This window comes from Panulirus ornatus, chromosome 8 (genome assembly GCF_036320965.1).
Source record: "Panulirus ornatus isolate Po-2019 chromosome 8, ASM3632096v1, whole genome shotgun sequence".
In the NCBI taxonomy this organism is placed as follows: domain Eukaryota; kingdom Metazoa; phylum Arthropoda; class Malacostraca; order Decapoda; family Palinuridae; genus Panulirus; species Panulirus ornatus.
In genome coordinates this window covers 17,159,316-17,172,444 of record NC_092231.1, presented here as the reverse complement: position 1 = coordinate 17,172,444, position 13,129 = coordinate 17,159,316, and the positions used below count along the sequence as shown (strand labels likewise).

General features: G+C 39.5%; 1 protein-coding gene across 7 annotated transcripts in view; it reads left to right on the top strand.

Moving 5' to 3' along the window:
- Positions 1-13,129, top strand: part of LOC139749847 (tudor domain-containing protein 7-like) — a 406,719-nt gene that overhangs the window by 71,930 nt on the left and 321,660 nt on the right. For all 7 annotated transcript variants that reach the window (XM_071664170.1, XM_071664167.1, XM_071664165.1 and 4 more), the window contains 2 exons: positions 2,866-3,036; positions 9,044-9,205. In XM_071664170.1, coding sequence (XP_071520271.1) covers positions 2,866-3,036; positions 9,044-9,205 — 333 coding nt within the window. The remainder of the gene's footprint in view (positions 1-2,865; positions 3,037-9,043; positions 9,206-13,129) is intronic.

Below are 13,129 nucleotides of genomic sequence, written 5' to 3'. Positions count from 1 at the left end.
GGCGAGGTGGCGATGGAAATGAATAAAGGCAGACTATGAATTATGTACATGTGTATATATGTATATGTCTGTTTGTGTATATATATGTATACATTGAGATGTATAGGTATGTTTATTTGCGTGTGTGGACGTGTATGTATATACATGTGTATGTGGGTAGGCTGGGCCATTCTTTCGTTTGTTTCCTTGCGCTACCTCGCTAATGCAGGAGACAGCAACAAAGCAAAATAAATAAATAATAAATCTCTTAAAAATATGTATATATATCCCTGGGGATAGGAGAGAAAGAATACTTCCCACGTATTCCCTGTGTGTTATAGAAGGCAACTAAAAGGGGATGGGGGGGGGGATCTCTCTCTCTCTCTCTCTCTCTCTCTCTCTCTCTCTCTCTCTCTCTCTCTCTCTCTCTCTCTCTCTCTCTCTCTCTCCCCCCCCCCCCCCCCCCAAGAAGGAACAGAGGGGGGCCAGGTGAGGATATTCCACAAAGGCCCAGTCCTCTGTTCTTAACGCTACCTCGCTAATGCGGGAAATGGCGGATAGTTTAAAAAAAAAAAAAAAATGAGTCCATGGGGAAAATGAAACACGATAAGTTCCCAAGTGCACTTTTGTGTAATAATCACATCATCAGGGGAGACACAAGAGAGAAATGTAACAGTCAGTTGATATACATCGAAGAGACGAAGCTAGGACGCCATTTGGTAAGCGTGATTGTCTTGGACAATATATTATATATATATTTTATATACATATTTGCCATTTCCCGCACTAGCGAGGTAGCGTTAAGAACAGAGGTCTGAGCCTTAGAGGGAATATCCTCACTTTGTCCCCTTTGCTGTTCTTTCTTTTGGAAAATTAAAAACAAGATGGGAGGATTTACAGACCTCCACTCCCTCCCCTTTTAGTCACCTTCTACAACGCTCAGGGAACACGTCGGAAGTATTCTTTCTCCCCTATCCCCAGGGATAATATTTGTGTTTTATCTACCATAAATGATGAGGAGACACATAATTTTCTCTTTAATGATTCAGAGTACTTTCCATGTATTGATTATGTGATAGTATATTTATTTATTTTTTTTTATTTTGCTTTGTCGCTGTCTCCCGCGTTTGTGAGGTAGTGCAAGGAAACAGATGAAAGGAATGGCCCAACCCACCCCCATACACAATGTATACACACACACGTCCACACACGCAAATATACATACCTATACATCTCTATGTACACATATATATACATACACAGACACATACATATATACCCATGCACACAATTCACACTGTCTGCCCCCATTCACTCCCATCGCCACCTCGCCACACATGGAATACCTTCCGCCTCCCCCCTCATGTGTGAGAGGTAGCACTAGGAAAAGACAACAAAGGCCCCATTCGTTCACACTCAGTCTTTAGCTGCCACGCAATAATGCCCAAAACCACAGCTCCCTTTCCACATCCAGGCCCCACAGAACTTTCCATGGTTTACACCAGACGCTTCACATGCCCTGATTCAATCCACTGACAGCACGTCAACCCCGGTATACCACATCGATCCAATTCACTCTATTCCTTGCCCTCCTTTCACTCTCCTGCATGTTCAGGCCCCAATCACACAAAATCTTTTTCACTCCATCTTTCCACCTCCAATTTGGTCTCCCACTTCTCGTTCCCTCCACCTCCGACACATATATCCTCTTGGTCAATCTTTCCTCACTCATTCTCTCCATGTGCCCAAACCATTTCAAAACACCCTCTTCTGCTCTCTCAACCACGCTCTTTTTATTTCCACACATCTCTCTTACCCTTACATTACTTACTCGATCAAACCACCTCACACCATATATTGTCCTCAAACATCTCATTTCCAGCACATCCACCCTCCTGCACACAACTCTATCCATAGCCCATGCCTCGCAACCATACAACATTGTTGGAACCACTATTCCTTCAAACATACCCATTTTTGCTTTCCGAGATAATGTTCTCGACTTCCACACATTCTTCAAGGCTCCCAGGATTTTCGCCCCCTCCCCCACCCTATGATTCACTTCCGCTTCCATGGTTCCATCCGCTGCCAAATCCACTCCCAGATATCTAAAACACTTCACTTCCTCCAGTTTTTCTCCATTCAAACTTACCTCCCAATTGACTTGACCCTCAACCCTACTGTACCTAATAACCTTGCTCTTATTCACATTTACTCTTAACTTTCTTCTTTCACACACTTTACCAAACTCAGTCACCAGCTTCTGCAGTTTCTCACATGAATCAGCCACCAGCGCTGTATCATCAGCGAACAACAACTGACTCACTTCCCAAGCTCTCTCATCCACAACAGACTTCATACTTGCCCCTCTTTCCAAAACTCTTGCATTTACCTCCCTAACAACCCCATCCATAAACAAATAGTATATATGATGCAATTATGGTGTAAAGTGTTTCCCTGTAGAATACAAACAAGAATTGAGGAGGGTTTATAGCCTTTATTAGTGTGTATAAGATAGATGGTTGCTTGGCTACAAAATTGAATAAGGAATAGCCCTCAGCTGCGGCTACAAAATTGAATAAGGAATAGCCCTCAGCTGCTGCAATACTTGCATGATGGGTGGTGGGTAAAAATACTGAGGATTCTTAAAACTACTTGCTGCAGTTGGTAAATGGTATCCATTATCTTGAACATGGTTACATGTAACCATGGCTGATAATAGCGTAGTAGGCAAGTTACCTCTGTACCTTGATCCCAACTCATAACTGTAGATTCAAAAACTGGTAGTTTTCAGTTGGCAGGAATTTTTCTCGCTGTATAGCATTCAGACTGTGTTATCAGCTAGTAGTGATTATGAGTTTTAAGTGTTTCCACTCGTATTCACAGGTGCCTCCGCGTTTCAACAATAACACCAAGACGGGTGAAAGTAAACCTACTGGAAAATCATATAAGCAGCAATTGGAGGAGGAAGTGAAGAAATTGAATAAGGATGAAATGGTTGTATTTCGCACAATTCCTTGGGGCAAGAAGAAACAGTATTGGTTGTCTACTGTGACTGTAAGTTCTATTTTAAGTATTCCTGAGAAGAATTGTAGCTTGTAGGAAGAACTGGGGCTTCAAGGTTATTATGAAATGCCAGTTGTTTGTTCTGGCATGCAGAATTTGGAAGATTGATATTGTAAGGAAGATTTAATTTATTTAATTATCACAGTTCATTTAGAACATTATGATGATATTAAGGAATTTGCCTCACCTCTAGGTTATGCCTAGTTGATAAATGTTCTTATTTTGGTGTTGGAAATACTTCAAAACATGGTAGGATACAGGGTAGCAGCATTCCATTAACTGGTTTAAGGAGGGTTGTAAAATCTTTAGAGTTGCATAGAGTGTTGATTGGGTAACTGGAAGATTAAAGGTTTTTAACTAATAGATTAGAGGTGCCGTTACAAAATTAGCATCCAGGTAAGAGGCTCCCAAAGAATATGTTTATAAGTAGATATGAAGAAAATTTGACAAATGGAAGTAGGAAGACAGGAGGGTGAATGGTTCCAGGTGAAAGTGGACTTGTGGCTGGGGTGTGTGATATCATCATTGCTATTTAACGTGTTTATAGATTGAGTACCTACCTAAGAGTGCATATGAGGAGTTTTTACCCTGGTGATAGGGCTAGGTGGTGGCACTCACCACTTGACTCATATATCGCTAAACAACATTTCTCTCGACCACCTTACCTTGTCACATCACTTGCCTTGCTTGTTGTGTAATGCTATTTTTTCTCTCCAGTAATTCCTCAGGAGCATTTATGTATTCTAGGTGTATCTGGTATTTCAACTGTCTAATTTTCTGATGAGTGTTTGTGTTTTCATTCCATGTGAATTTCTTGGATCACCAGTTCTCACATTGATTAATTATTTCAACTTCCTTGTGGGTAATCATAAATCTTTGTCTTATTCCAGTTTGGTATGTTTCCAGATATTATTCTGGTTGTTTTCAAATTTAAGATTTCTGGTCTTCATTCCTTTTATTTGTTTCCAGGCATGTATTATTGTATATTCTCTCTCCAAGGTTTGAGATTATAAAGCACTAGCTCTTGTAATCTTTAATGTAGTTCATTTGATCTAATGTGTTTAGTTGACTTGTGAAATGTTTTTGCATTCTGTCTGTCTTATTTATTTCATTTTAAAAGCTTGTCTATTAACCATACAATACATTACTTAATTTACTTCCATTGTATATACATTAAACATTTCATTATTGATTGAGTCTCCAAACTTTGATATTATGCGGCTCAAAGTCTGTCTCCTTATTTCCACACTTTTCCTCTGTTTCACCTGTTGCTTTCTTAATTCTAAAAATTTTATATCCTTCTTCAAGTATGTTAACTCTGCCATGAGACTGTGACATCCTTTCACCCGTAGACCAAGATCCTTTACCACGGGGATTTCAACATTCATCATAGGGAATGGTTGAAGTCCTCCTGTACGGATGGTGGAGGGACTGAAGCCTTCACATTCTCCATTCACAATGTTTTAGAGCATATTATCTCCCACCCTACCCATATTCCTGACTGCTGTGAGCACTCTCCTGATATTTTAAATTTGTTTTTCACCTCTAATCCATCCTGCTGTAAATACACAATCTTGCCCTCAGTTGGTTCATCTGATCACACTCTCATAAACATATGTATTCTCACGTCATCTACTCCTCCAGCAGCCCCCTCTAAGCATAAATACTGGCACCTCAACAAAACTGACTGGAATAACTTGCATAACTTCTTTTCTGACTTTCCTTGGGTAATTACAGTCTCTTGCTTCTGTCTGCCAAATGTATAGCAGAGGTTATTCTTGTAGGAATAGAAGTAATTATACCCTCTTCCTCCGAGATGACCTCTTCATCCAATTTATGGTTCAACTGTTCCTGTTCTGAGGCCATTCAGGCAAGGGATCAGACATATCAGGCTTAGAGAAACTATCCTTCCTCTGGCTTCCATTCAGCTTTTATCACTGCCCATAACTGCTTCAAAAATGAGGCAAAGCATTCCTTTATTCAAAGGAAGTGTGATAACCTCTCCTTGTCATCCACTGATAGGTCTTTCTGGTCTTTAGGTTAGGGCATCTCTAACAACCTCCTTTGCTCTACCTACCCTACACTTTTGTGCTTTAACAGTAATATATCTGTCTCTCCTGTTGACAAAGTAACTCTCTTTGGTTCCTGTTTCTCCTCTAACTCCACCTTGGATGACTCTAACCTTCCTTCACCCCCTGTTGCTCCTCTTACTAACCTTATGCCTTTTCCTGTAATCTCTTTTCAGACTGTCTGAAAAGTGATTCTCTGGACACAGGCAAGGCTTATGGTCCGGATGGCGTCCATCTCTGTGTACCGAAAGAGTGTGCCTCTGACTGCACCTGTGCTTTCTCACCTACTCTGTTTCTGTTTGAAAACCTAAACATTTCCTTCTCCTTGGAAGTGTGCATTGATACATCCCATACCTAGGAAGGGTGACTATTCTGACCCCTCTAACTTTTGTCCTATTGCTTTGACATATACCATTTCCAAATTCTTTTAATCCCTTCTCAACTCCCACATCCTTAAACACCTTGAAAATCACGGTCTTCTCTTTGATCACTAGTATGGTTTCTATAAGGTAAGATCCACTTGTGATATTCTTTCCTATCTTACTAATGTCTGGTCATCATCCCTGAAAGATTTTGGGGAATCATGTGTAGTTGCCCTTGACATATCTAAGGCTTTTGACTGGTGTGTGACATCGGGGTATCATCTCAAAGCTCCCCTCTTTTGTTTGGCTTCCCTTCATTACTTTGTTCCTCTTATCTAGTTTCCTCTCTGGCCTATCTATGTTTGTGGTTGTTGACATATCTGCCTCTCCCCATTCCTCCATCATCATTGGTGTCCCTCGAGGTTTTGTCCTGACCCCTACACTTTTTCTCCTTTTTTTCAACGATTTCCTCTTGACAAATAATCCATTGCCGTCATATGCTGACTACTCGCTGCATTCATCCACATCCTTCAGTTCTACTCCCTCTTCTCTTGCTTGATCTGCATCTTGTGTTGACATAGCTTCATCAGTAAACTCAAAGTTGGACAGGATATCTCAGTGGGGTACACAAAATCTTAAGTTTAATGCCTCCAAGACCCAGTTTCTACCCATCTCTTGAAAACCCCTCACAACTCTCCACTCTCCATTGACAGTTCTGTAATTCCATCTTTTGATTCACTGAACATAGTTGGTGTTACTGTAACATCCATTCTTTCTTGGAAACTCCACACTACAAGAATAGCTAAGTCTGTCTCTTAAGAAACTGGTTGTCCTGTTTAGATGTTGAAACTTCTCTTCTGAGCAGTTGATTTGTTTATGCAAGGGATTGATTCGTTGTTGTATGGAGTGCTGCTTTCACATTTGGGGTGGTTCTAGCTTTGCATCCTTACTTGACAGAGTTGAGTTGAAAGCAGTCCACCTTATAAACTGTCCCAGGCTAACTTTCAAACTTGACCCCTTGCCCCATGCCGCAATGTTGGTTCAGTGTCCCTCTTATACAGGTATTACTTTGGTGTTTGCTCCCAAGAGCTGGGTGCTTATGTTCCCCCACCACTAGCTAGACCATGCAGTGCTCAGCAAGCTGTTGCATTGCATGATTATTGTGTGGCCATCAGCAACTCATGACATGGGTAAATGTGAGGAAGAAAAATGAATTTCCTTGATAGTTAAGAGTAATCCTAAGGAACTCTTCAAATATATAGGACAAAGGAAGACAGTTGAATAATAGGAATTCTTCAAATATATAAGACAGAGGAAGACACCAAATATATAAGACAGAGGAAGACAGTAGAATAAGGAATTGGACCATTACAAAAGGAACTAGAACTCGGTCTCATATCTAAGATCTCCAGATTTGCTGACGATACTAAACTAGAAAGTAGAGGGTAAACAGGCGGGACTGCAAAACGATTCCAAGTGATCTTAAGTTACTAGTAGAGTGGTCTGACAGATGGCAAATGAAGTTTCATTTAGAGAAGTGTAAAGTTATGGGCTTTGGAGCCAAAAATATAAGTTATGACTGCAAACGTATCGGAGACTGTCTTCCTAAAGTAAATGAAGAGGACCTTGGAGTTGTCATTAGCAACAATCTGGAGTGCACTAAACAGTGTCAAGCAGCAAGTAAAAAAGGCAACCAAATGTTAGGTTTCATAGCAAGGAACACAGATTACAAGACACCAGAAGAAATCCTCACACTTTTTAATTTTTAAGGAAGATCACACCTTGAGTATTTAACCCAGTTTTGATTCTTGAACTATAAGATAATTTTAGGAAAAATTAGTGCAAGTACAAAGATGCACAACAAAATTGATTCCATGCCCTAGAAATCTGGAATATGAAGGGAGGCTAAGGATCTCTACTCCCTTCAAAAAACATAGGTTTTGCATTGACTTATCCAGGTGTTCATAATTCTGAAGAAATTCGATAATGTAAATCACAAACATCTTTTTGAAATAGAAGAAAATACGGTTACCAGAACAAATGGAATAAAACTCAAAGCTAAAAGATATAGTGCAGCCGTGGGAAAAAGCTTCTTTTCCAATAGGTGTGTTGAGCTCTGGAATAAGTTACCATCAGATGTAATGAAAGCTAAGACTATAGATACCTTCAAAAGTTGTATAGACTAATGTTTTCTAAATTCTGTTATACTCTGAGAAAAATGCCAGAAATAAAGTGTATAAATGACAGCAGTGACTGGGACAGTAGAAGGCTATTTTGCAGCAATGATTAGTCGGTAATTGCTTAAAATACTGCTTAGCAGAATTACATTTTCTTTTCAAGTTAAATTTTTTTTTACCAGAACTCAGTTAGGGCCAATCAGGCCTCCTGTTTTCCGTCTTTCTCATGTAAACTTATATGAACAGTACATTATTATTATGTATTGCAGTACCATTGTTATGTGTACTTATGAGTTCCTTATCATATATGTACGAACTACTTTTTACAAATTATGTTTAGTGTTCTTCATGTAGCTCTTATAGCATTATTCTTAATAACCATCAAGTAAAGATGACGTGGTGTGCAGTGTTCTGTACTGACAAGAATATATAATTCCCAGATTACTTACTTTATCACTGATATTAGAGATAGAAAATTCTGGTTATAGTGGACATTGGTTTGACTGCTCACCAGTAAATGGAACCATAAACTGTGGCAGGGATTATAGGAGGGTTTTGTGTCTTGACTTCAGGTTTTGACTATATCTTTTGTCTGTGTCCTATTTAGTTTTGGAGACTTCTGTGGCTCAACATACCAGTTTAAGACCAATTTTTACTGTTCTTAGTTTGTTCAGTCGGCTTCATTGGATGATTAGGGACATTATTTAGATATGCATTTAGTGCATTCTTGAATTTATTTTGAGTGATTAATCCATAATGATTCTAGTATTTGCAGGAAGAGTGAGTAGTGAATACCTGATAATTGAATACCAGAATCATAGTACACAAAAGTTATAGAAGCAATAAGGCTAATAGATTCAAATGGTGGCACCATGTATGTACATTTTACATGTTTTGCTTTAACATTTTATTTACAACTCCCTCCTGCTCAGCGATCACTGTCATTTTGGCATTAATTGCCCATTATATGTCATCAGAGGACTTGATCCATCTGGTGGTGGTGTCACAGTGGGTAGCACCGTTAATGTGGTTGTTAGAAAAAAGTTGAATTTTCCTGCCAATCTCTCCATCCTGCTCACCTCACTGTCAGCAGTTTACTGGTTATCTATTTATTAGTTTATTGCCTTGAAGCAGAGAGCTTGCCTGAGGTTAATGGGTACATGGTAATCAAGCATTTGATGTAATATTTTGTTTTATCAGTTTGTCTCACTTTGTGGATTTTTAAAAGCCGATGAGAAAGGAAGAGGTGATTTGCTTATTTTATTGTTTGTAACTTTTTAATTTTATGTGCTTTGCATTGCTCTCAGGCACAGGTCTCTGTTGCTGCTATTTTTTCAGATGGTAAAAGAAGACTCACTACTTAAAAAGTTATTTTTTCATTCTCATGCAGATAGGAAAGAATAAAGTGAACAGCTACCCAGAGGAAAAGGAGAAACCTGAGGATGCTGAAGAGTTGGTGGCAAAGAATGCATTAGAACTTGTTCAGCAGTTGCTTAAGAAATCTCTCCCCATCACAGTTAATCTTGAAGTATCCATCTCACGGGTCAAGGAGGTATGTATTTTTTTATGCTTTTCACATCCATTCTCTAACTCTCCTGTATAATGCACCAAAAGCACAGTTCCCTATCCTCAATTGTGCCTTACACGCCTTTCCTTGGTTTTCGTGACAACCATTTCACATGCCCTTGTTCAGCCTCAGTTGAAAGCACTTGGTTCCTGTTTGCTTTGTTTCATGCATGCCTCACCCTCTTGCCTGTGAAATCCCCAAACTTTCAAAGCATCTTTCACTCCATCCTTCTGCCTCCTCTTGCATGTGAAATCCCCAAACTTTCAAAGCATCTTTCACTCCACCCTTCTGCCTCCTCCTTGGTTTCACTACTTTTTTTTTCTCTCTCCACTTTTGACATGTTCATCTTCTTAGTCACCCTTTCCTCTACTCCTCTCCATCAGTCCAAACCATTTGAGTATACCCTCTTCATCTCTCCCATACTCCTTACTCTTTTTTTTATATTGAAGTTTCCAGTCATGGACAAAAGACCACATCAAGGCCAGGCCTTAATTGAAATATATAGAGAATTATGAAATGGAAAAAGAAAAAACAAGGAAAGTATTTAAGAATTTTTGAGCAAGTGAAAGACCTGTCTTTTGGAAAGTGCCAGGTCATAGATATTGGGAAAGACATAAGAAGGTAGAGAGATCCAAAGTTTCGACGTGTAGGGAAAGAAGCAGGTATTAGAATGACCCACCCTTGAGTTGCCGATGGCTACACAATTATCATGTGACAGAGCAGCTTGCTGAGTATTGTGTGTTCTAGCTAGTGGTGGGGGAACACAAGCAGCCAGCTCTCAGGAGCAAAAACCAAAGTAATACCAATAGAAGAGGGAAAGTGAACCAACATTGCGGTGTAGGGCAAGGGCTTCTTCAGTTTATCTCTTGAATCTGACACCAGCACCATGTCATCAGCAAACAACAAATGACTTACTTTTCAGGCCCACCACTGCCAGCAGACTGCATACTTGCTCCTCTCTCCAAGACCCTTGCATTCACCAACCTCATTATTCCATCAATAGACAAATTAAACAGCCATGGTGACATCACATACCCCTGATGCAGACCCACGTTCACTTGCAACCACTCACCCTCCTCTCTTCCCTCTCACACACATGGGGAAAAAAAAAAATGATTCTAGCAGCTCTCCTCACTCTCCTGTGCCACAACACTTTCCACAGATTTAGAGGCATGGGGTGCCATATGAAAATGTAAATGATGAACGGCTTGTTAATATTTTTCTACTAAAAAGTTATTGGTTGATTAGGAATACTTGCTTCTGAAAAAGATGCAAACATATATGGATGAGTAGGGACGGGGGTCAGAAGATATTGAATTTCGTGCTAATTGACAGGCATACAAAGGCAAGTGTGTTGTGTATGAACATGCTAAGGGGGGAAGCATCTGGATTGTTTAATAATTTCTTGGTAGACATGAGTCTCAGACTTTGGTGTGGTTTTAGGGAAAAGAGGAAATGATGCAAAACTACCTATTTGGAATGTACAGGGAAGGAGTTTTTACTCTCGTGGGCCTCATCTCTTTTAACATTCTTATCATACAACCTCTTAAATTTTTGAGTACTGTCTACTTTAACAATGTCATGAGTCATTTTATTCCATTTATTTGCCACTTTTTTACTGAAAAAAGTGCAGTGTCTGCAGATATCCTTGTCCACTCACCCCATACTTTTTCAAAGGCAATATCCTCCTTACATTTTAGGACTTTTTCATCTTTCCTTTTGGCCTTGATTACCATCTGCCCATGTCTGGTCATGGAATCGGCAAGGTTCATGACATATTCTTGGTACATATTTTTGGTCCATTGGTTCTTGATCTGAATTGAGGTGTTGCAGGATGCAGCCATCTGATCGTGCATTCTAAGCACCCAGGGTGCCTAGAAACTTCATATGACCCACATTTTTTGCTTTCAGGTGAGAATTTGGGCTTTTTCCCCCTTAGAAAGATAAGTTGGAAGAATGACAGTGCCCAAAAGCCAAATTCTCAAAATGGAATGGCAGCCAGGGATAATAGAGAAAGATTTTCTTTCCCTCAAGAGCCTGAGGAACACTGAGGTGGATTGCTGATATTCACACTTGTAGAAATGCTTGTCTCAGCAATGAAATTAATGATGATTTCACCTTGAGAGCATCATTTGCTTGTATCCACAATAAACCGTAGCTGTGTATTGCCTTTGAATATATATGGGAGATGGTCAATGTCTTTTGTGGTCACTTTACCATCTCACATTGTTCGTGATATGTTTCTTGCTTAATTACTTGTCATGGCCTCTGATTGTTCTATTCCAATGTCTCTTGAACAGCTGTTCCATGTCTTTGTTTTTGATCTGTTTTAAAACTTAAAAGAAAAGCTGTAATCTAGTCTCTGAAATCTTCTCTCTTCCAAGTTGGGCAAATTTAAAGCCTCAAACCATTCCTAATTCTCTTACGGTCTTTGTTGCTCTCCTCTTTGTGATTCTTTAGGTGCTGTAACCAAACTTGAGAAGCTTATTATAGTTTTGCCTTATCGTGTGATGTGAGCAGCTTTCTGAATAGTTCATCATCCATGAACTTGAATGCAGTTCTAATATTTGTTACTTGACTATGTATCCTTAACTACTGTTTATATACCCGTGTGGCTGTCAAATTTTTTAGACATATTTTAGGCTAAACTTGGAGGGATGACTGTCTCACAAGTAATATTTCCAAGGAGAAATGCATTGCTAGTAAAAGTCCACAAAATATGAAACAGGCATCCAGCTTTTTTTTTCCCCCCATTCTTAGTCAGTTTCCCCACATTAAGGAGGTAGTGCTAGGAACAGTTAAAGAAAGGCCACTTTTACTGATATCCATTCTCTGCCTGTCATGTGTAATATACCGAAATCACAGACCTTTCCATGGTTTATCCCAGACGCTTCACATGACCAGGTTCAGTCCATTGATGGCAAGCAGATCTCACCATGCCACATTGTTCCACTTCACTCGGTCTCTTGCGCACCTTTCACCATCCTGCATGTTCAGGCCCCAGTAGCTCAAAGTCTTTTTCACTCCATCCTCCCGTCTCCAATTTGGTCTACCTGTTCTTGTTCCCTCCACTTCTGACACATATATCTACTTTGTCAACCTTTCCTCACTCATTCTTTCCATATGTCCAAACCTGTATAGTATGTATAGAATACATTTTACCATATCTTTTACAAAAATGAAAAAAATGCTTTTAACTGAAATATGATCATTTGTCTTACTTCAGCTACCTGAATTGCAAATGTTTTACCTTACCACCTGTAAAATCCATTATTTTTCTTTTTCTGTAGCTAATTTTCATTTGTTTGTTGTAGGCCTTTCAAGTTTCTCTAGGGAAACACCTGAATACATAAGGTTAGAACTGTCATGCCTGAAGGAAGCAATTGAAGGTCTCTTGCCTACAGTTTATGAAACAGCTCAAATTAGCCATGAACTCATGAAAACAATGGTTCATGGTAAGGTGTGTGAGACTGGAACTCGAACCCCTTCTGCTGCTTGGTGTTATTTATGTCAACCAAATACAAATCCTTCTGAAATGAATGTGACTCGAACTCCTTCTGCTGCTTGGTGTTATTTATGTCACCCAAAAACAAATCCTTCTGGAATGAATAACTGTAAAGAAATTGAGAAAAAATGTTGCTAAGAAACACTGTCGTATGGACTATCCCCTCTCCATTTTCTTTTAGATTCAGTGGGGTGTTTCCTCCACACTGCTTGCCACAAGAATATAAAAATATGGATGGTAAAAGGTATTGAAAGCAAAAGTATTGTTAATCAGGTAAAGAGGTAAATTCAGACTGAAATTGGTGAGCAAATGGGAATGAATTTCAACAAACTAACACTCAGGAGTGGTACAAGTAACCATGGTAACACAGCAAGATGGATTTTTATTGACAGTTAAACATTGTC